At 51.8% G+C, this 23,811-nt stretch overlaps 1 protein-coding gene across 1 annotated transcript in view; it reads left to right on the forward strand.

Moving 5' to 3' along the window:
* Window positions 1-23,811, forward strand: part of ITGA11 (integrin subunit alpha 11) — a 125,562-nt gene that overhangs the window by 61,108 nt on the left and 40,643 nt on the right. The window contains exons 3-10 of the mRNA XM_030317836.1: window positions 2,998-3,098; window positions 7,283-7,374; window positions 10,243-10,357; window positions 13,012-13,139; window positions 14,160-14,308; window positions 18,760-18,904; window positions 19,377-19,542; window positions 20,939-21,009. Coding sequence (XP_030173696.1) covers window positions 2,998-3,098; window positions 7,283-7,374; window positions 10,243-10,357; window positions 13,012-13,139; window positions 14,160-14,308; window positions 18,760-18,904; window positions 19,377-19,542; window positions 20,939-21,009 — 967 coding nt within the window. The remainder of the gene's footprint in view (window positions 1-2,997; window positions 3,099-7,282; window positions 7,375-10,242; window positions 10,358-13,011; window positions 13,140-14,159; window positions 14,309-18,759; window positions 18,905-19,376; window positions 19,543-20,938; window positions 21,010-23,811) is intronic.

Consider the following 23,811-nt stretch of genomic DNA (forward strand, 5'->3'; position numbering starts at 1 on the left):
AGAGGGCAGCCTCCAGGGAGGGGTCCCACAGGGCTGTGGCTGAAGCCTGCCGCCAGTTCCCCCATCCACAGCAGCCCTGCTCCCGGAAGAATGCCGGGTGCCCACAGCCAGTGAGTCACAGCACATGGCCCATGGAAGGGGCCCGATGCTCGCCATGACCTTTGGGGTTTGCTTTGCCGTCTGGTGCCCACACCGGAGAGATTGGTGTCCTGCCCCCGGAGGCACGACAGGCCCTGAGGCTGCATATGGCTATATAAGGCTGAGGCCACAGGGGATGGTCAGGGCTGCCAGACCCCAGGAGCAATTTGTCTGGTCTCAGTGGTGACGCAAACATTTTCCCCGGGCTTGGGCAGTTACCCCCTCGCAGTGAGATTGAATCATATCCTCAAAACCTCAAGCCCGACAGGCCTACGTAATGCCAAGACTCAAGAGTGGTGAAGAGGGCTGACTGAGGCCCTCACTTCACGGCGAGGAAATATTTGGGGCAACACAGAGAAAGCTGTCCCAGGAGGACTGGTCCCAGCTCTGCCACATTCAAACTGTGGGGGCTGGGTCAGGTCCCTCCTGGGGCTTCAGCTCCTGCATCTGGGGACAGTACAGGGGTGGTTAGTCCTACGTCACGGCCAAGGAAACCAAGATCTGGAAAGTTCAATGACTTCTCAAGGCTACCCAGCAAGCTGGGGGCCAAACCAGGAGGAAGACCTGGCTCCTAAAATCTCAGTCCAAAGGGTTTTCCTGTGTTTGGGGGCCCCACCAAGCAGGCCAATGAGGCCTCAGAGTTCTGCATAAAATGGGCAGAGTGGCGAGAAGTCTGCTTGTCAGGCTGCTGGGGTGTTTTCTGGAAGACACTTGGAGATGGCTTTTCTAGCAGATGGCCATGGTTTGTCTGATCTAGAACCTGCTGCGCAGGGCTCTCCCAGAGGCACCCTACAAGGTGTTCCTCAAAGGCACTCTTTCCAGAAAGCATTCACCACCAGGCAGTGGTCAGGGCTTTCCTCTGGGAAGACTTGGTCACATATTTGTCCTTGAAAAGTCGAGCAGCCAGAAAAGCAGGCCTGGAGCCCAAGCTCCACGTACTGATAGCTCCCTCCCTCCCTCCCTCCCTCCCTCTCTGTCTGCCCCTCCCTCCCCCACTCTCTCTTCGTCTCTCTCTGTCTCTCCTCTCTCTCTCTCTCTCTCCCTCTTCCTCTCTCTCTCCACTCCCCTGCCTTGCTGGGAAGAATGGAGCAGCCTTGACCACACAATCGCTCACAGAATTAAGTAGCCAAAAATCACGTCGTCTAGACAAACAGATTTTATGGGTCCAATTAATTCCTGCTGGTCAAAAATAGGCATGCTTAATAAGCAGATATATTTAGAATCTGTCATTATCTGGTTCCCAGGGGAGAAACTTCAGCTCTTATTTCATAAACTCTAATTTCAAACAGAGCTCAGTTAACCCCCACTTCAGACCTCGCTCTCTTCCCCGATCGTGGCGAGAAGTGGGCAGGAGCCGGGCGGGGGGGGGAGGTAATCTGATCCCCAGAAGCCTCTGGAGTCCTGGGGAGCCTGAACCTCTAGGCCTGTCCCCTCTCAGCCAGCGTAAGTCAGAAGACACGATTGCTTCTTTGGGCAGCGTTGCCAGGAGTGGGGAGCTGCTGGGACAGCAGGGGTCCAGAACCATCTCCTTGTGCCAGTGTCTCATCTACCCCTGGGCCCCGAGCTCCACAGATGTCTATTGCCTGTGCCTCGGGGTCTGGGAGACCTCTAGGGCTGTGTGAGCTGTGGCACATCAGCTGTCCCTCTGAGGGCTTCGTTCTTGAGTCACTATTAGCGCTCAGGCCCGAGCAGAGGCGGCAGCTGCTGGCTGAGAACAGGACTGGGGGCCTAGAGGGTTCCAGATGCACCAGAGGTGGGCAGGCGGCACTGACAGGGTGAGCAGGTGAAGGGAAACCACGCCTGCTTTCAGGGCTGTGTCTTATGTCGGCAGTGGGGGTCCGGCTGCCTCCCAGGGCCACTCTGGGCTGCCCCCCATGCTGCTGCTCTCTGGTGAGTTAGAGATGAGGCACAGAGGGGGTGGGGGGGGGCTGTAAGGATAGGGCCTCAGGGCTGTCCAGGGGGACTGTCCCTGGCCTTCAGGGGAGGTGGTGGCAGCTGTGCTGACAGCTCCGAGCCTGGAGCCTGCTTTGGATTCTGTGTCTCCCTCTCTCTCTGCCCCTCCCTTGCGCGCGCTCTCTCTCTCTCTCTCTCTCTCTCTCAAAAATAAATAAACATTAAAAAAAAAAAAAAGAATATAAAACTTAAAAAAAACAAACAAACCTGCCAAGACCCTCTTTCCAAATAAGGTCACAAAGGCATAGGCTCAAGGCAGAGGCCCCAGCTGGGTGGCTGCCCCTGGCCACCCTTTGGCCCCACTGGCTGCCTCGCCCACCCTGAGCAAAACGTTAGTGGCTCACGGGGCAGCCATGAATGACCAATATACACCATGCCCCAGCCCCTGGGTCACCAGCTGAAAGACTGTCAGATAAAGTGAGGAATGGGTCGCATTACCTGGGGAGGGTAGCCTTGACAAATGGTCAAGACTCCTTGGCTCCAAAATCGTCATTCCTCTGCCTAATGCCCACCGTTACCACCCTCCCACTATTTGGCAAACTCATAGTCATCTGTTAAGACCCAGCCCCAGCACGTCTCCTCCGCGATGTCCGCCCTGACCTCTTCTCCCGAGGATCACCTCCATCTCATTTGTAACGGGGCCCGTGTGGTCTTCGTCTCTGTATCTCTAGATCCTGGCAAGGACCCGGATTAGGTCACGGATCCCATGACGTCATGCTGAATACACAGTGTCCCTCTCCGTGGGAGGCAAAGGTCTATGTTGGGGTGTCTGCACTTGGCTGTTCCCCCAGGATTTCCTCTCACCTTCCCCAGCCCATCTCAGCACTGCCCTCCGGTTTCCATCCTTTGCTAGGAAGGAGCACCTTCTCTACGGTCGGTCTTTACTTGTCTTCTCTTCCTTCCCAGGCTGGTCGTGGGCGCTCCATTGGAAACCAACGGCCACCAGAAGACGGGAGATGTGTACAAGTGTCCAGTGACCCACGGGAACTGCACCAAGCTCAACCTGGGTAACGTGAGCCGCTGGTCTCCCCACAGTGAGGCCAACCATCGTCTAGGGCGGGACAGTCTTTAAAGCACATCCATGCCCATAGTCACACAGTCACGGCCACCCTGGTACTGCTGCCCCCCATTTTACAGATGAGCAAGCTGAGGCCAGAGAGAGGAAGAAACATTTCCAGAGCCATACAGCTTGTCAGGGGCCGGCTAGGATTCAAAGCAGGGCCCCTGGTGTTGCAGGCCATTCCTCTTTCTGACTCATCCACGGCCCCTCAACACAAGGTTTGCACTCTTAGCAGGGGAAAAACATTTCCTGTCTTCTTTCCGATTTTGCAATAAGAATAGCCAGCGTTCATATATCTTAAATAATCTTCACCATGTGGCAGCCACTGCTTTAAGCACTTTTAGGAATTTTGACTCATTTAATCCCCTCAACAACCATACGAGATGGGGGGACCTGCCCAGGGTCACCTAGCTAATAAGCGGCAAGGCCAAGTTTCCACCCCAGGCAGTCCTCAGTAAGCAGCACTGCCTTTCTGAAATGAAGGCTTTGTCCTCGCCGAAGAGCCTTTGTACGATTCGTGTGTGTATCCACACATGTGCATCCGTTAAAACACACACACTGATCCTGTAAAGCACGCCCACCTTGTCCTAAACTTTGGACAGTGGCTGGGCCATCACGTTGCTTTCAGAAGGGAGCAAAAATTCCATTTGGGCTGAGAAGCTGTATTTCCAACCCTCCCATAAAGGACTGGCCTTTCCCCGGGGCCAGGCCCCTTGGTCTCCCTGACTTCTAGGGAGGCGGCCTCTGCCCTACACGGCAGGGTGGGGCTCGCTGGGGAGGTGAAGGGAGGCAGTGTGGGCCTGGTGGGGGAGACAGCAGAGCTTCAAGAGATAAGCAGATGGATGAGAAGGTCTGCATCAAAGAGAAAGCCCCAGAACCCAGATCCCCAGGGTGGCCAGCTGGTCCCATCACACGGTGCTGGAAGCTCCCTCTGGCCACATCTGCCTCAGCGCCGTGGGTGGGAAGTTCAAACCCCAGCACAGCCGGGGCCCAGACTTCAGTGAGGAAATAAGCTGGGGGAAGCAGGAGCCTGGCTGGTGGCTCGCAGAACCCAGTCATCACCACCCTGAAGGCACAGGCTTCCCAAACAAGCCAAGCTGGGTCCCTTCTTCCACTTGGACAGTTTCATCGCATCATGTCCACAGGGAGCACACGTGCTCTCTCTGAGCCTCTGTTTGCTCATGTGTAAGGTGAGGTCCCCCTTTTCTGAGCACATTTTATGTCCCAAGCACCTTGCTAGTTTCTGGGGATACAGCAGGGAACAAGAAGCCAAGAGCTCTGCTGGGAGGGAACAATAAGCAAGCAGACAAACGGGAAAGCAGTAGCAATAGGTAGGGATATGCTATAGGTAGGGAATTCATCCCTACCTATATGTGTGATATAACCTATACCTATAAATGCTGTGTGATAACCCAGGGTGCTGTGATAAGAGAGGCTGGGTGGGGAGGGGGTTCTACTTTATAGCAAGGCAGTCAGGGGAGACCTCTTTAAGCAGTAACATTTGAGCAAAGGTCTGATGGCGAGGAGTCAGGTGGAACCAGAGCATCCCAGGCAGCAAGAGAACCAGTGCAAAGGCCCTGGGGTGGGAATGAGCTTACTCCGTTGGAAGACAGAAAGAGGGGCCAAGTGTCTGGGGCAGAGGGAGGGAGGATGGGAGTGGGAGGGATGAGCACTGGGCTCAGGGCTGGGGCCACCGAGAGGGGCTCCTGGTCCAGGTGGGGACACAGACATGTGAACCCATCAACCCATTGCTTAGTTTTCTCCACTGCTCTGGCTTCCAGTGTGGATCCTGTTTCCCTCCAAGGGAGGAGGAACCCCTCTGGCAGTGGGAGACATGAAGCCATCAGACCCTGGAAAACATTCCTGAACTGGGGCCTAAGCTGGGAGGTGGTGGGCAGCAAAGTGAGTCAGGGCGGAGGAAAAGTACGGATCAGGAAGCCCTGCGTTTGAGGAGTGTTCCTTTTCCTTTCACTGAAGAGAAAGTGCACAGCGGGAAGACCATCTGTCAGCTTATCCCCACAGTGGAAAACGCTAGGCTGGGAAACCTGAGTCCTGGGTTTTCCTACGGCCTTTCCAGGCTATGAGCCTCACCAAGCCAGGAATGTTCTTTCTTCTCTCTCCAGGGAAGGCTAAACGGGTGGCAGACATTCACAACTCAGTATGAAAAAGCAGATCACTGGCACTTTCTTCCCGACGGCTGGATGAAGTCAGGGTTTTAATGAAGGGCAGAGGCTCAGGCAGAGGAGGTGATTCTGGAAGGCAGACTCTGTGTGAGGTGGGGCTTGTGCCCCAGGGTCCTCAGACAGCCCCACTGAGAAAGACGTTAACCTCTCCTGTTCACAGAGGGGCAGACCAAACCCCAAGAGAGGGTAGTGGCTGCCCCAAGTCCTTGAGGCCCATACGCAGCAAAAGCAGGACTTAAGCCCAAGTCTTCCTTAACTCCAACACAAGGATCTTCCTTACTAATCTCACCTGCTTCCGGGCGGGCAGTCTCACCTCCATCTCTGGGACCAGGAGGAAGGAGACGGCATGGGGAGGTGAGCTGAGGGCGTGCCTCAGCTCAAGTGCAGTGCAGAACTCCCCAAGCCACTTGAGGGGTGGAGGTCGCCCAGCCAGGGCTTGGAGCTTCCTCTCCAGATTTCTCATGACCCCCCCACTGCCGCCACAGCCCTGCCATGAGACGGAGAGCTCAGGATATAACAGTGCACAGCCTGGGTTTGAGTCCCCACTCTTCTCATTGACCAGCAAGTGACCTTCTAGAAGTCACTGACCCCTCTCCGCATCTCAATCTCCTCTTCTGTTGAATGGAAATGTTGACTTCAGGACGTCCCAGGACCGAGAGGCGGTCCTGGGAGGGCGCGTGTGGATGGTACTTTGTAAATGAGAGGCATTATAAAAACACAGTGTTATGACTACTCTTTTTCTCTCTGGCCTCTACGGACAGACAAAACAAAACAATCTCAGTCACTCGTAACACAGCCAAGAGGGGCTGGATTTCAAAAGGAGCCTCACTACAAACTGAGGGAACCCAAAGAGAAAACAACAACAAACACAACGGCCCCCAGCCCCCAGCCCCAAGCGCAGTCAGGCCTGGCCTCTCCTAACGCCCGGCCCCAGGCCCTGCTGGATTGTGCCCCCTTCACACTTCCAGTCACCAATAAGCTAATTTAGCAAACCATTCTGGGCGGAGGCCATCCACGTCCTTGGAAGTCAGCAGGGACGAAATCTTGCCGCTCCTCACAGTACATGAAGATTGACCTGCTCTGCGTTTAATGTAATGCCCGACTCGCTTTCCCCTGACCTCTCCCCCCCCCCCCACACCCCATGCCCCTACACATGCGTAAACACACACACACACACACACACACACACACACTCACACACTTACATCCCAGCACACGTGTGGGGAATTCAAGCTTGCTTCCTTCCCTTCAGTGGCCTGCAAAATTATTTAGTACAACCTTAACAGAATTTTGTTGAGCAGTTCTATTCTGCCACAACCCTCTCCCGACACTCAGTTGGCCGATGACCCTGCCTACTGAGCTCTCTTGGTGGCCAACCACGGAATGACATTCCCGCTACCCGCGAGAGAATCGGCTATCCTGTGTCGGTTTATCCGGTGAGCAGAGAAGCAGAGTCACAAGTAGGACACGGACTGCCAAGTTTTGATGGCAGACGGGCTTGCGGGCAGATGTGGAGGGGACACTGCAGAGAGGAAGCCAGCCTCAGTCGGGTGCTCTGGGAAGTGCAGGACGGAGGATGTGGGGAATGCTAGCGACCAGTCAGATGTCTGGAGGAGGAAAAAGGCTGGATGGGGCAACGGAAAGTTCTGCCGTGTGCGGACTGTGTGACCTTGGGCAGGTTGCTTGGCCTCTCTGAGACTCAGTTTGCTCATCTTTCAGGGAATTGTGAAGAAGTAATCAGACCATGTCTAGGCAAGGCCTTCGTAAACCGTGAAGGGCTGCATGGACGTGCAGGCGAGCGAGAGCTCTAGAGGGGCAGGGGGGATTGGGGAGGACTCTGCCTGGCCCTGACCCTGCCACAAACACGTCGGGTGGCTGATGGCAGTGGCAGGCTCTGGGGCTGGGGTGGGGGTGGGGCTGCAGGCTAAGCTCCTCCCTCCCACCCCAGGAAGGGTCACTCTCTCCAACGTGTCCGAGCGGAAGGACAACATGCGTCTCGGCCTGAGCCTGGCCACCAACCCCAAGGACAACAGCTTCCTGGTAAGAGCCACCCACTCCACCCTCTCTCCAAGCCCCAGCCCCTCCTGCCCCCCCACCAGACCCCTTGGTTGGGGCCAGGAGAGGCAGGGGGTGAGGGGGCTCCTCTGAGGCGGAGCCTAAATCTGTGCTCCAGGTTCAATCAGAGAAACACCACACACCCTAAGAAGACTCTGGAGGGAAGCCATAAGTAGAAAACACAGATTTAGTACAACTGAGGGAAGAAACACAGGGTGATGGCCACCCAGAGTTAAATGGGAAGGCTTTCTGGAGGAGGTTTTGAATTTGCTTTTAAAGACCAGGCAATGGGGGCACCATGGTGGCTCAGTCGGTTGAATGTCTGACTTCAGCTCAGGTCATGATCTCACAGTTCGTGAGTTCAAGCCCCGCGTCGGGCTCTGTGCTGACAGCTCAGAGCCTGGAGCCTGCTTCGGATTCTGTGTCTCCCTCTCTCTCTGCCCCTCCCCTGCTCGCACTCTGTCTCTCTGTCTCTTGCTCTCTCTCTCTCTCTCTCTCTCAAAATAAATAAACATTTAAAAAATAGATAAAGAAGAGACAATGGGTCTTAGCAAGGAAGAAAGCAGAGGGGGTGCATGCACTGAAGTGCTGGGGACATTTCTTCATTTAAATTATAATTTTTTGAGCACTTACGATGTGCTGAGCACACGCCGGGCACTGGGGAGTCAGCAGTCAACAGAGCTCGTGCCCTGCTAGGGCCTAATGCTGGTCAGGGAAGAGCTGATAAGCCAGTGAGTAGTGTAAACGTGATGCTGGGGCAGAAACAGCTGCTCTCAGGTCTCTGCACCCTGCCCACGCGAGTGCATGCGCACTTGGCACGCAGTCAGCAAGTGTGGGTGTAGGTATCATGGTGGGCACTGCCTACTTCCTGCCACCACGAGCCGGATGATGCTGGGGATTCAAAACAGGATCCTGCTGGGACTGATAGTTCTAGAAATGGCTGCAAGAGAGGATTTCAGAGAAAAATTACCCAGAAAGACCAATAAAATGAGCCACTCATCTTAAGATAGGAGGGCTTGTGTCACTCTTCGTTCTTGTCCAAGGCTGTCCTTGGACAGACAGACAGATGGAACGTCCAGGGTGTGGATCACCAAACACCAGGACAACGAGATGACTGGGATGCTCAGGGGCTTAAGGAGAGCACAGTAGCCCTGCCAGGGAAAGCCACGAGATGTCTCGGTGTACGGCTGGCCCACAGCCTTTCACCATCCCAGCCAAGGGCATATAAGACCCTGGGTCCTGTCCACACACAGACCTGTCAGGGGCTTTGTTGCTACTCCCTTTTCCTTCTGAGGCTCCTTGTCATGCTCCTACCAAGTTGATTTCACCTGCTTCACAAGGTGGGATGCAAGCAAGCCCAAGAAGGATGGTGTGATACACCCTCTGGGGCTTCTGTGCATTGGTTAAGTCCCTGTGCATTGGTTAAGAAACCTTTTATAAAATGTTTATTTATTTATTTTGAGAGAAAAAGAGAGTGTGGGCAGGGGGAGGGGCAGAGAGAAAGGGAGAGAGAGAATCTCAAGCAGATTCCGCACTGTCTGTGCAGAGCCCGATGCGGGGCTCAGTCTCACGAACCATAAGATCATGACCTGAGCCAAAATCAAGAGTTGGATGCTCAACCAACTGAGCCACTCAGGCACCCATAAATAGCAACTTTTGTTCACTCATTCGCTCATTTATTCATCCATTCACCCTTCACTCATCAGTCCATCCCCCAACCAATTGTTTGTCTCTCTATTCATCTATTTATCCACCCATTCATTCATCCTTCCATCCATCCCTTCCTACACCCATCCATCATCTATCCACCCACTCATCCATCCATCATCCATCTATCTGATATCCATCATCCATCCACCCAGCCATCCTTCCATCCATCCATCTATCCATCCATCCATCCTTCATCCACTCACCCATCCATCCATTACCTACCCATCTATCTATCCATTTGTCCATCATGCATCTACCTACCATCCATAATCTATCCACTATTCCTCCATCCATCATCCATTCATCCATCCATCCATCATCTATCCACCCATCCATCTATCCCTCTAGCCATCATCCATCACCCACCCTCCTATTCTTTATTCTCCCCATACTTCCAGAAATAATTACTGCAGCTTCCACAAAGGACACAGATAAAACTAAACCTTTAAAATCTGAGTACAAAAAGAAAGTTAATCAAAGAAAGAGGTTAGAAGTGGAATAATTATTTTTCCAAACCAAAGGAAATTACAGCACAAACTTGAGTCCTGCGTTTCCTGGCACCAGTACAAAAATGGAGACATGGAGTTGGGCTTTCATTTGTAATGACCCTGACTCTGAGGACTTATCATTCTTTAAATCAGGAGCTGACATCAATATTTTGGGTAGCAAATTTCAGGGAAAAAAAGCAGAAACATTCTTTTTTCTTTCCCCACGAAGAGGCATGGGCACGTTATTGGGACCTGGAAGTCTTTTCAGTAAGGACGTTCAGGTGACATCTTCAGAGAGGCTCTTCTAGTGACCTTGAAGGGTCCACTCCCATGGATGATCCTGTGTGGTGGGTGGGGTGGGCAGGTAGGGAAGAGTCATAACTCTAGATGATGGAGTCGAGAATGGGACCCTTGAAAATACAACAAAGGAGGATTCCAAAATTAGTTTTTCTCTATTCCACCCGAAACCAAGGGAACTAGAACACATTATGGCAAGAAAGAATTCAGTTAGACTCCAAGAAGACTCTCTAAATCCTGGGAGTACCAATAGTCAGAGGATGCTTTGGGTCACGGAGGTTAGGCTGGGCCAAAGGCTATTGGGCCTGGACCCTCCCAGAGACCCCTACTGACTGGGGGTCTGGACTGTGTTTCACAGGCCTGCAGCCCCCTCTGGTCTCACGAGTGTGGGAGTTCCTACTACACCACCGGGATGTGTTCGCGAGTCAACTCCAACTTCAGGTTCGCCAAGACGGTGGCCCCCGCTCTCCAAAGTAAGTAGCTTCAAATCTGTAGATCCATGCAGGGTGGCTGACAGTCACGGGAGGCTCTGAGTTCTGATCACCACCACAAAGCCGCACCGGGACTCTAGCCCCACCCTGATCCAGAACCTGCTTAGCTCCACCCTTCTCCAGAAACTGTGGCTAGCCCTGCCCTGATGCAGAACCTGCGGGTTACCCAGAGTGATGGCGGCCGGCAAGTGAGCCGAGGTTATGAAGACAATCCTGGCAACCAGAGAGGCTCACTGCAAACCCACTGTGAGTGGGGGAGGGGGTGCTAGGCCAGCTACGTATAGCAGGCAAGCTGTGCACAGCACAACTCTGGGGACGTTGTTCACTTAGACCACAATGTGAATGGTGCCCTCTGATGTTGTGCAATGCAGTTGCCTGTAGGTGGAAGGCCAAGGAAAACAGAATTATCCCTGGTAACAGTCCCCTCTAACTGGTGTTCCTGGATATCAGGAGGCTCCACCCCGCTTGCCCAGAGCCTCATGGAACACAAAACCTCCCACTCACTCCCCACCCGCCAAGAAAATCCGGGGAAAAAATATTCAGACCTTGTCTCCGGCAAGCCCAAACTACTTGGCTCCGAGCCTCACTGTTTCCTCTGAGCTGAATACCATCACCCAAGCAGCTGCTAACGGTTTTATTGAGGGTGAGGGGATTAGCACCTCTGGCTAACAGCAGCCTCCCTGCAAACAACACGGCCCAATCAGAGATGGAAGGATGATGCATGGGGGGGGGGTGGGGGGGGGGAGGGAGCATCAGCCAGCAGGGGCTGGAAAGTGGTTCTTTTAAGGGTAAGAAGGAGGTGTTGATTCTATGCTCCCAGAGTGGCCAAGGGCAAGGAGGTGCTGTGGCTGGGGAGGAGGCCCAAGGTCAGTCACATGAGCTGTGAACAGGGAACCTCACCACAGGCCAATATATGACCATCCAGGCCTCCGGAAGCTCCTCTGATGGAGGCCTGCTCATCTGGCTGGGAGTTTATCAAGCACAGGTCCCAGGGCACCCCTTTTGGAGGCTGTAACTCAGTATATCTGGGACAAGCCCCAGGGTGTGTGTATGTGTGAGTGTGAGTGTGAGTGTGTGTGTGTGTGTGTGTGTGTTCACCAGAGTGTTCAGCCCTGTTTAGGAGCCACAGATGTAAAGCAAAGTTCTTCTCAAGATGATTCAAAAGAAAAATGTGAAATTGCAAGAAAGAAATCAGCAGTAATAAATGCATTCTAATAATAAAGATGGCTTAAAAAACAAGAGAAACCTGGCTCCTACCGCTAGATTAGGAACTCCCCCTAATTAAGGAATTGCTGCCGTGGTCACCACTGTGGCCACTGGCACCGCACAGCTGCTTGGTCCACAGGCGTGGAGCTAAACCAGCCTGGAAAAGGACAAAGCTATCTGGTGCTGTCAGCCCAGAAGTATTGGGCCATCACGTGTTGCACACGGCGTGCAGGTGGGGACAAGAACATCTATACGACTCTAAAGCAGAGGTGATCTTCCCAGTCACCCAAACGCTTCTAAAATGCCCTCCCAGACACAAAGCCTGCACCTTCTTGTCTCTGGTGGGCACTGACTTCATCAGAGTGCACCTTCACGCTACAGGAGTTGCTGGAATCGTTAACACACAAAAGGCTTCTGCCATATTGCTATAAAGTAGATTTTACAACAGTGTGAAAATTCTCCAGTAAAAATCAACAGATACCCAGTATTTCCACATGATATAATGTCGTGTAGTGTATATCACATCACATCGGGACAACTAATTGCAAAGTAACCCCAACTGTTGACAAAGAGGACGAAGTTATTCAGATTTTAAAGGAAGGTTTTTGCATTTGTTACGGTACCAGCGTTTCTTTGTCGGTTTTTATTGTTTGTTGTAACGCGATGTTAATATTACGAGAATATAGAGAAACCTTTATGCTCAGAGCAGAGATAAATGCACAAACGCTTGACCCGATGATGTCATTGTCACATTCACAGAGTAGTTTGCTTTAAAACACAGGGGGAAAAAATGAAAAGAGGGTCAGTTAAGATTCCTTGACCACTGACTTTGCGCTCAGTTCTGTACAAGCCTCGTCTCCTTGATTCCTCAGGACGACCCTCTCCTATCGTCACACCTGTTTTACAGCAGAGAACTGACCCTGAGAGGTTAGGTTACTTGCCCAAGGTCACACAGCTAGTGCTCAGCCAAGCCAGGAGTCAGACAGTCTGGTGCAGGATCCCACGGTCTTAGCCGGCACACCATAAAAAGTGAAACTCATTCATTTGGACTAAATGTGGTAAGTGCAGCCTGCCTTTGCAGTAAAACAAATGACAGGGAGCTACTGATCCGGGCAGGATGGCTGCCTCAGAAGCATTAACCCAGCCGGTGGCAGGTTAGTCCCTGATGAAGAGCGGAGGCAATCAGGCTGAATTAAAGCTTGGTTCAAACAGCCAGCACAGAGTGGTTGAGCTGAGCCAGGAGTTCCTGGGCTCATCATTCCTGTCGCCCAAATCAGCCACTAGCCCAAGGACAGCTCCCCAGGTAAGGGAATTATATACACATGACAGGGGCCTTCTTCTGTTGTCCTTTGGGCACTCGTCTGGAGGATCAGAGACTGAAAGCAGACGCTGACTCACTGGGCAGCCATGACCGTGTCCCCACTTCCCAGGGTGCCAGACCTACATGGACATCGTCATTGTCCTGGATGGCTCCAACAGCATCTACCCCTGGGTGGAGGTCCAGCACTTCCTCATCAACATCCTGAAGAAGTTTTACATCGGCCCTGGGCAGATCCAGGTGAGCATCTCTGGGACTCTCTCCTCCTCTGAATAGGGCTCCCCAAACCTATGGAAGACGCCACCCTGGGTCAGGGAGGAGCGCATCCTTGCATGTGCTGGCAAGGTGTAGGTGCAAGGGTCAGTGCCACGCCCTGAGCCCAGGACACCCAACTCTGCTGGGCACATCCGGGGACAGTTTGGGGGAGGCCCCACCTCACTGGTCAAACCTATCTTCCGGGATAGATGCCACCTATTAAGAAAGACTTTAGCCAGGTAACCAGGTAGAGTGAAGGTAGGAAAGGTCACGTAGAACCCTGCCGAGTGAGGCACAGGGGAGGATTAGACACACTGATCTTGAGAGAAGACTCAGGGGGAGGTCATAGCCAAGTGAGGGTTGACATATAAGAGGGACAAGGTGGCAGATTTCAAGTCAATCTAAGAAATTATTCCGTAGCAACTACAGCTGTTAAAAAGGGAGTGAGTTTCCTCATGACTGGAAGATCATCTTTAGGATATGGTGGGTGCATGTCCAGCATTAGAAAGGCACCAGATAAACTCGGGCCCCATCTAACAGGAAGGCTTTCTCATTCTAATCCCCCTGTAAGTCTTTTAAGGTTTTTTGTTTACTTCGAGGCTATGAATACTGTCTATATCTTATCAGCCTTGGGGATAAAAGAATCTCTTCTCTTCTAAGTTTTGAGGAAACTTAGTTCCAGCGTTTGGTGAAGAATGCCACAATGCTCCAGCCACGTGGCTGCTAATATTTTAGGCTTCAATTCTGTGCTCCAGCAAGAAACAGAATCTGTTGGGCCTTTCTTTAAATCACAGCCTCCCCTCTCGAGAGGCACCTTCCACCTGTGTCACCAAGCCATCCATTCATTCCCAGAGCTTTCCCGAACTGCTGCTCTACCCAGGTACTCTCCAGCCTTCCTCATTTTCGAACAGTCACAGACAGAGAGATGACTCTGGGGAGCCTCACCTCCAAAGGTCCAGCTCTCAGGGACCAAGATGTTCTGTCGTCCTCTCCCCTGCCTTGCAGGTTGGGGTTGTCCAGTACGGAGAAGACGTGGTACATGAATTTCACCTCAATGACTACAGGTCTGTAAGAGATGTGGTAGAAGCCGCCAGCCACATTGAGCAGAGAGGAGGAACAGAGACCCGGACAGCATTTGGCATCGAATTTGCTCGGTAAAAAAAAGATCCTAGTCAAATAGAAATAATAATAATCTACTTAAATCTCAGATAACTGTGCTAGTTACATACTGCTGTATAACAATCCTCTACAAAATTCCCTACCTTGAGACAGTAATTTATTAACCCCTCAAATCTCTGGGGGTTGGCTGGGCTCAGCTGGTCAATTCTCTCTTGGCATCTCTCCTGTGGTGGTAGTCTGGTATGTCAGCTGGGACTGTTGTCATCTGAGGAGCTGACTGGACTGGACTTCCAAAATGGCGCACCCATGTGGCTGGCAGTTGCTCTGGGCTGTTGGCTGGGAGCTCAGTGTGGGCTGGTGACCTGAGCACCCACACGTGGCCATGTAGCTCCGAGAGGGAGTGTCCCAAGAGAGCTTTCCAGCGGGCCCACACAGGAACTCTGAGATTGCCTATGACCTAGCCCCCAAAGTCCCGGCTATAACTTCTGTCGTATTCTACTGATAGAGTGAGCCATTAAGGCCAGCCCAGATTCTAGGGGAAGAGCATTTGACTCTGCCCCTTGATGGAGGAATGGAGAGGTTACATCACAGAAGAACGTTTGGGATGGGAGGTATTGTTGCAAACGACTATGGAAAATGGGCCATGCCGCAGAGACCCTATAAAAAGTTTGTAGGTTCCATGAGGGCAGAATCTTCCTGTGGAGTATCTGTCATCAATGGAGTGTGAGGAACACGGGTAAGTCTAACTTCTGAGGTTGTGGAGTAACAAGGCTGCCTCCTTAAAAATCACACCCGAACTCACTCACAATGATAATGAAGGTTACCTCTAGAAGTTGCCCTCACAGATGGCTTTGTGCTGGCTCCAGTGAGACTGCCATTACGCAAAACGTTGTGCTCACCCCCACTGAAATCGGTGAGTGATTTTAGAAGCAATTCCCCAAGATCTCTCAAGCTGAGGCCTAAACTCCTAAGGCATATAGATTTTAAATGTATACATTTTACACCTATAGACATGAATTCCGCTATGGCCATTGAGACCACAGGCTCATTCTCTGGTAGTCCCACCTCACATAGGATTAGCTGATGTGTTTAACAGAATTCCACAGTGTGAGAGCTACTTAGGAGTTAGGAGCTACTTAGGAGATTTCATGTGGTCAAACAATTACATTTTTTTCCAACCTTACAATTCTTTATAATTAAGTTACGGCTCCACTAATCAACTTCTGTTTGCTGATAAAACTTGCTCAAACTTTTTTCCTAAAGGAACCTTCTTCTGTGTAACGATGGCTTTTACCCATCCTCACAAGGAATGGGCCATTTTGCTGTTTTGCTGTCACTGGGATGAGTCCCTGGGGCCCCCATCAGGCCCTTGTGAAATTGCTGGGGCAACAGAGGAAGCCCATGCCCACTGAGCTATTGCTTCCTCAGCGTGAACTAAGTGACTTATACAGGGGTATAGCCGACCACCCCCAGAACGATTACGAGTATGCAATCCGGCAAGTAGTTTGAATCTAGTCGTGACTCATGAGCACCACTGGGCTATGCAGTCTGCACCTCAAATGAGGTTTGAAATCTGATCTTCTCAGCCTGCCAAGTCCCAAGTTACAGGGGCTGTGTTTTAAGGGAAAATGCTCTCCTTGCTTATTCACGATGCATTTTTTTTGGGCACCTGAAAAAGTAAAAAGATCCAGGCCATGGACTTGAGGGGTTATCAAAGCTGGTAATCTGTGGCTCCTGGACCAATAGGGAAACTCTGAAAAGCATCAGTCTAACTCAGTAAGGATGAGAGGGTAGGATCCAAGGAAGGATTGCCAAGAGGGGCTGGCATTTGGCTTGTCCCAGGAAGACCCCAGGATTCAGTCAGGAGAGGTGAAAAGGAGACATTCCTCCTGACTAAGGGTAGAAGAGGGGGAAACTCAAGGAATCCTTATGTTTAGAGCCTTTTGAGCATGGTGTGAGGTTTGTGTTGGGGCAGGGGGTATTGAAGCCAGATTGTGAGGATGATAATGTCATAGCTAGAACAACCATGACTGGCCACGGAAGGGTCTTAGTCTTGAGAGTGTTTTCATCAGATATGCACATAAAGGTGAATCTAATAGTCATGTATGGCTTGGGGGCCATGGGGATAATGATGTCATTCCAACTGAGCTCACTCAACACTTTTTATTGAGGGGAGCAAGCAGGAAGAAGGGCTTGGAAGGACAGAAGGACAAAAGGGCCAGATTACAATGGGCTGGTGGGCCATTCTCAGGACCCCAGACACATGGGAGCCAGTGAAGATTTTGAGCAGAAAGGAGACATGATATGGCCTACTTTTCCATAGATCATTCTGGCTTCCAGGTTCACGGAAACTGTTGTAAGTATAAGTCTCTCACTGTTCTTAAGGAACTTATAGTCTGATTTACAAAGGAATAAATCCGAGGATTTTTACTCGGTAGAAAACCACAATTTTAAATCTGATGAATCATGTCAATATTTACCCCATTACAAATGCATACAGATATTCACACAATTCTACTATATGAAAATATGAACCTAAAATTTTTCTTGACTCCATATATAATAAAACCTGTTTTTCCCCTGCCATACTTTTTTATATGGAGTTTCATGCCTCAGCCTGATCCTTCAATGAGTTTATGGAAACATCTAGAATCTCCTTTGATGAACTAGCAGAGTTCTTGCTCCACTGGGTGAGGCTTAAGCTCAAAAGTCGCTGTAGTCATGTCAATTGTGCCTCTGGCCTCCTTCAGTTCATGGCTCATATTAAAATACGGGTTTTTTTTTTTCTTTAAATGTTTACTTATTTTTGAGAGAGGGGGGTGGGATGGGCAGAGAGAGAGGAGGACAGAGGATCTGAAGTGGGCTCTGAGCTGACAGCAGGGAGCCCGAGGTGGGGCTCGAACTCACGAACCGTGAGCTCATGACCTGAGCCAAAGTCGGATGCTTAACCGACTGAGCCACCCAGGTGCCCCCAAGGGTTTTTTGTTTTTTTTTTTTAAGTCAGTATATCCACAACATCATAGAGCTGAGAGAATGGCAGATGGTCTGTTTCTCTTCACTGGGAGCTTTGAAGATGCTCTGAACTAACTTATTCCAGGTTTTGTGAATTCGTCAACATCTAAATCATGCATGTCAAGCTCATCAGCTTCCGTGTAACAAGAGATTCGTGTGGTACAGAGCTTGAACCTAGCATTGCAGAGCTTAACTCCCTGGGTCAGACCCCAGGGGAGTCAACATAGAATCTAAGGGAAGCATCTGGTTTTAGATCCTTATTGGAAAATTCTACCTGCTGGGCCAGATTTTTGGTTCAGACCATGTCTGTCCTACCCAGAACCTCACGATCTAAAGGAGGGTTGTCCACAGAGGCACCAAGAGCCAGAATGGTTCCACAGCCAGTTTTCATGCTTCTGAAATGGGTTGCCAGCTGTAAGAGCCTCTCTGCAGCATCATGGGTCAGCGTGCCAGGCCCCTGGCCCTTGGCTGGATTGCCCGAGAGGCAGGCCAAGCACCTGCTCCAGGCACAAAACAAAGTAAAAAGCAAGAGAGAGGAATATTTGTCATGGAATTTGATATTTAATCATTCCCAAAATGGAATCAAAGTAGTCCTCGTGGGGAAAAGCAGAACTTTGTCGGACGTCATTATGTGTATTTTATGGATTAGTGTTGTTTGGGTGTTGAATTACTCTGGCCTGTCACCTTTTCAGTATGTAGGGAAGTGGTTCTCAACCCCGGTATTCATTCTTTTGAAAAATACTGATGGGGCACCGGGGCGGCTCAGTTGGTTAAGCATCTGACTTCAGCTCAGGTCATGATCTTGTGCTTTGAGGGTTCAAGTCCTGCGTCAGGCTCTTTGCTGACAGCTCAGAGCCTGGAGCCTGCTTCGGATTCTGTGTCTCCCTCTCTTTCTGTCCCTCCCCTGTTCAATCAATCAATCAATCTCTCTCTCTCTCTCTCTCTCTCTCTCTCTCTCTCTCTCTGAAAAAATGAATAAAAACATTTTAAGAAATTTTTAATGAAAAAATGGCCTGATTTCCAGGCAATGCCCCAGAGATACTGATTACATGCCCAGGGGGGGCCTAGCCATTGGATTTTTTTTTAACTCCCCCCGGTGATTCTACTGTACAGCTGGGTTTTTGAGCCACTAACTTAGGGTGTCTAAAGGTCTCCATCTGACCTTGAACTTTTCTCCCAAACCCACCCGCTCCCTCTGCTTGCCCAAAACAGCATGGTCAGGACCCTAAAGAGGCTCTTTAAAGTTACTTTTTAAAGACAAGCAGATACATGACCTGAGTAGCTGGCAAATGAGTAGTGTGGGCACCTCAACACAGCTTCTTCTTTGGTTTGAGATCCCAACCCTATTGGGTTGCTTCCCCGGGGAGGTGAGGGGGCTCGGCCCCACATCTGCGGCAGCCCCTCTGGAGGATCGCTGGGAGCTGCCGCATCCCTACGTCTCTCTTGTGACCCTCCTCCTGTGCTCTGTTTTCAGCTCAGAGGCTTTCCAGAAAGGCGGAAGGAAAGGGGCCAAGAAGGTGATGATTGTCATCACAGATGGGGAGTCCCATGACAGCCCAGACCTGGAGAAGGTGATCCAGCAAAGCGAGAGAGACAACGTGACCAGATATGCTGTGGCCGTGAGTCCTGCCCCACCTGTCCCACCCTCCGCCCCTAGAGGCTTTACCGTCAGACCCCTGGGGACTCCCAGGGGCATTTTCTGGGTAGTGAGCAAGCTGCCCAGGCCCCCGGACTGGCCTCTTCTTGTTTCATCCTCTCCTAAAGAGCACCTTGGGAATTTTCTTTCAGCACTGTCGAGGGCTATCTGCAACAGTTGGGGACAGGCTAGGGGTTGGGGGAGAGTTCCTCCATTGCCAAAACCTTCAAAACACAAGAAAACACCCCCAAGCCACCCAGCCCCCAGAACCCTATCTTAGAACAGGGGCCTTATCTGCCCCCTACAAAACAGCCTGTTTCAAAATGCAGGTGGGACCCCGAGTTCTGCCCATGGCAACTAAAAAGGGCTCCAGCCACGCGGGGTCAGGGGCTGCGGGGCTGTGGGGAGGTCTGTGCCAAGTCCTGGTTTGTCGCCCTGCCCCCGTTCCCTGGCAGGTCCTGGGCTACTACAACCGCAGGGGGATCAATCCAGAAGCTTTTCTAAATGAGATCAAATACATCGCCAGTGACCCCGATGACAAGCACTTCTTCAACGTTACTGACGAGGCGGCCCTGAAGGACATTGTTGATGCCCTGGGGGACAGGATCTTCAGCTTGGAAGGTGAGGGGTACATACCAAGAGGGGTCTACGCTCCTGGGCTCACACCAGGTGAACCCCATAGAGTAAGATCCAGGCCCACAACACAGAAAGCTTTAGCAGGAGCTATCCCTTCATGATAGGGCCCTGGTAATCTGTGCTGGACCTCACAGACAGCCCTGGACGGTGGCTTGGCTGACATTCTCCTTTTACCACCGAGGAACTGGAAGCTCATAGGACCTAAGTGACTTGCCAAAGCTTCCACAGCTTTGGGAAGAGACGGGCTTTGAACTAGTGTTGCCATATTTAGCAAATATAAAATACGGTGTTTGTGGCAGACCTATACTAGGAAATTATCTGCTGATTGTCTGAAATTCAAGTTTATTTATTCATTCTTTAACTTTTTAATGTTTATTGATTTTTGAGAGGGAGCGAGAGACAGTGTGAGGAGGGGAGGGGCAGAGAGCGAGGGACAAAGGATCTGAAGTGGGCTCTGCGCCGAGCTTGATGTGGGGCTCGAACTCACGAACCGTGAGATCACGACCTGAGCCGAAGTCGGACGCTCAACCGGCTGGGCCACCCAGGCACCCCTCTCCTTACTGTTTAAACTTCGGTTTCGATGGCACGGATCTCCTCTGAGCCATGTGTTGCTATAGCCGTTCCTCCCAACACGGGGCTGGGCCACATGGGGGGGATGGTAAACAGAGATAAAAAGCAGTGTGGACAAGCCCGAGCAGTCTGCAGCACTTTGGAAAAGATGAGCTACAGACACACGAGGAGACGAAAGCAGCCCTCATCCACAAGGATAAAGGAATAGAAACTTTGAACCTGAGTTGCAACACTCCCGCCAGAACTTAAATACTCAGCTGAGTGTATTTCTCCCAGAAATGGTTGCCTTTGGGTGTTGAGAAGATCGGTGCCGGTGACATGTTCCGGGAGGCCCTCTATGGGGAGGGGCTTTCAGCACACATGGGTTACTTGTGCAAATCTGGGGTGGTGACAGGTCCCCCTCCCGAGGGTTCGATTCAATGTTTGGGAATCATCCAGAGGCATCTGGAACCAAATCTGGTGAATAATAGGAATGAGAGAAGTGAGGAAAGAAATGGAATTTCCATTTCTTGCCAACGATGGAGATTGTTTCTTTCCATGTGCTTTACCTGCTCTTTCCCCTATATTGACATTATGGCATACATGCTCTATCATATAACTCGTCCCAAACCCTTTGCGGCAGCGACTGGGCTACTGATAGTGAAGCCACGGCCACCTGGAAGGTGCCCTCCCTGTGTGGGCTGCCTCAGGGCCCCCTCCTCCCTCCCCGGAGGTGCCCCAGGACACAGGTGCCATGGATGGGGCTGCAGGTGGGTGGCGCTAAGCAATCGGGTCTTTCTGCAGCTGAGGTCTTTCTGTCCCTCTGTTTTAGGCACCAACAAGAACGAGACGTCCTTCGGGCTGGAGATGTCCCAGACCGGCTTTTCTTCTCACGTGGTAGAGGTAGGTCGGGGTTGGAGCCGCCCTCCCACATACTTTCCGGCTCTCTAGGTGGCCACGCCGCCTTTCCTGGGCTGTCCCTCACCCACCCCCCACTTTGTTTCTCCGGGTCTCTCTGCCTCTGTCTTCTGTGGCTGCAAGGGGGAAGTCGAGGCCTTCAACTTACAAGCCCTTTTCAGCAGGGAGTGAGCTACAAATAACGAACCACCTGCACAGGGAGCCAACAGGGGCATTTCCTCCAGGTCCGAAGGTCCCCTGCAGCCCACAGAGCCTTGTGCAAAAATTGGGTCAATGTGGCAGAGGCTGTTGGCCTGCGCCAATAACGCCCTTGCCCAAGGCAGCCTGTGCGTGCAGGGGCATGGCCCTGAGCTGGTGCGGGGAGGGGGTCCAGATGGACCAGCTGTGCTCCCGGTGCAGACTCGGCCTCAGATGGCAGAGGACCCAGATGGCCACATGGCATCACAAGCAGCATGTCGCGCTAGAAGCTCTACATTGGCGGCCCAGAGCATCGGGCCGTCACTCGCCCTCGACATGCCTCGCCTGGTTCCGATTGACAAGATGGGGTGGAAACCTCACAGGATTGCCAGGGCGGGGCAGAGAGCCAGTATCTGCAAAAATGTGTCGTAAACAGTGGAGCCCTGCCTGGGAGCACTGTGTGCTGGGAGGACCACCTGGCAGGAGTCCATGTCAGTGGGCATGCTTGGGGCAGAGAGGTTCCTAGGTGTTCTGCCCCAGGCTGGCACCGTGGGAGTGTATGTATGCCTCCAAACCTGCCAGAAACGACCTGCCTACTTCCGCATCACCTCCATTATCTCACTGAACACCACCCCCCCCAACAACACTGTGAGGTGAATAGGGCAGGATTCCTTGTTCCCAGTCTCCAGACAAATAAACTGAGTCACACAAAGTCTAAGTGACCTGCTCAAGTGACCTAAGTAGGAAAATACAAGTCTCACGCTCTTCCTCCCCACGCCTAGCAGCTGCTCCCCGAGAGCGAGTGGAATCTCAGGGGGTCTGAGTCAGAAACCCCAAATCGGAGGCGGAGGGGGACATGTGAACAGGCAGCAGGACGGAAACCTGACTCACACGCCACTGTTCCTGGACTGCATCTGGACAGACGCGTGCCCACCCGGGCACAGCAAGCTACAAATGGAGCCGCCTATAATTATAACAGTGCGTTATATATGCTCGGCACTTTAAACTTCTCCAGGAAATTCCTATGCCCCATTTCAGGCTCAGCACAGCCCTGCCAGGTCGACAGGCAGGAATAGTTTTCCTGTTTTTGTTTTTCTTAATGTTTACTTATTTTTGAGAAAGAGAGACAGAGTACAAGCAGGAGAGGGGCAGAGAGAGAGGGAGACACAGAATCTGAAGAAGAATCCAGGCTCTGAGCTGTCAGCACAGAGCCCGATGCAGGGCTTGAGCCCACGAACCGTGAAATCATGCCCTGAGTCAAAGTCGGACGCCCATCCAACTGAGCCGCCCAGGCGCCCCATAGATGGTCAGGTCTGCAAATCTTTTCCGTGCCTTCTCTGTGCTGGACCCTGCGCTGGGTCCTGGAAGGTGCAGGCTCCTCTTCTAACACTGTGGTCCGTGCGTGCCTAAGAATCGGGGAACTCGAAGAGAAGGGGAGGTTACACTGAGGTTCAGGTGTTCAGGAATACTTGAGATGAACCCTAAAAAGGACCCAAGCATCTCAGTATGTCGAGCAGGAGGAGTCCTTGAAGGATCCATGGATAGACACCCCCCCCCCAAACCCCCCACCCACCGCCACCCGCTGCACAGAGGAGACCAAGAGCTCAGAGCCCTGGCCTGTTGTTTAGATCAAGGTCATGCACTGCCCTGTGTAGATTCTCCCACGTGTCCAACTCATTTTCATTCCTCTGGTTGGAGAGACCGGAGTGCCTCTCCCCATCCTTATCACCGCCCCAGCTCTTCTAACGCCCCCGAGTCTGGTTTTCAAGTGACAGGCATCTGGAAGTTTCTATCTGATACGACTCTTAAAGAGAAGATGATTAAGTCTGAATCTGAGACTCTTTAATACCTAAAAAGAAAAAACCAATCCTTCCAAATCCAAAAGAATGGAGCAACGATGGCAGGCTATCTGGTGCTGTGACCGGCCACTGAGTTTGCTATTTTAGGGCACATAGGGTTCTCAGTGCTGATGCTGACCACTGAGGCTACCATAATTGGCCACAGCCGTCCTGTCCCTGGGAGTCCAGGTCCACAGCTCTCGGGGCTGGTCAGCCCTCTCCAGAGATGGGAAGCAGTGGTCCAGCCTTTCAGCTTTGCCCAGAGCAGGTCTCGAGCCCGAATGAGTCCAAGTCCTGGGCGAGCTCTCAGCCTCCATCCCCTCCAAAAGTGTCCCACAGACGGCCTCAGACAGCCACTTCCTGCAAATGTGAGAAGAAGCCTTCAGCTTCCCTGGGCCTGTTTAGTTATGTCAGAAGGAAAGGTCTCTAGTCCTGGAGGAAGTACCTCATAGAATGTTCTCAAATAGCAAAGGGGCTGGTGGCTCATCACCTGGGCTGCTGTTGCCTGTCTACCAAGGAAACCACCCTTCAAAAGGGTAAGAACAGCAGTCTTTAAAAAGAGTAAGAACAGCAAGAGGAAGGGGAGACTAGTGCCAGGGTAGAGAGGAGACCCCAAAACATCACCTGGTCACTCAAAGAGCCCAAGGCCCCAGACCACAGGAATGGCATCCCAGGCTGAAGGTCAGAGCCATGGGGAAACCCAGGGACCTAAGTCAACCCAGGAAACTCTAGTCTTGATTTGCCAAAAAAGGGAAAGAGGACATTCTGGAAA

The sequence above is a fragment of the Lynx canadensis genome, chromosome B3 (assembly GCF_007474595.2).
Source record: "Lynx canadensis isolate LIC74 chromosome B3, mLynCan4.pri.v2, whole genome shotgun sequence".
NCBI classification, from domain to species: domain Eukaryota; kingdom Metazoa; phylum Chordata; class Mammalia; order Carnivora; family Felidae; genus Lynx; species Lynx canadensis.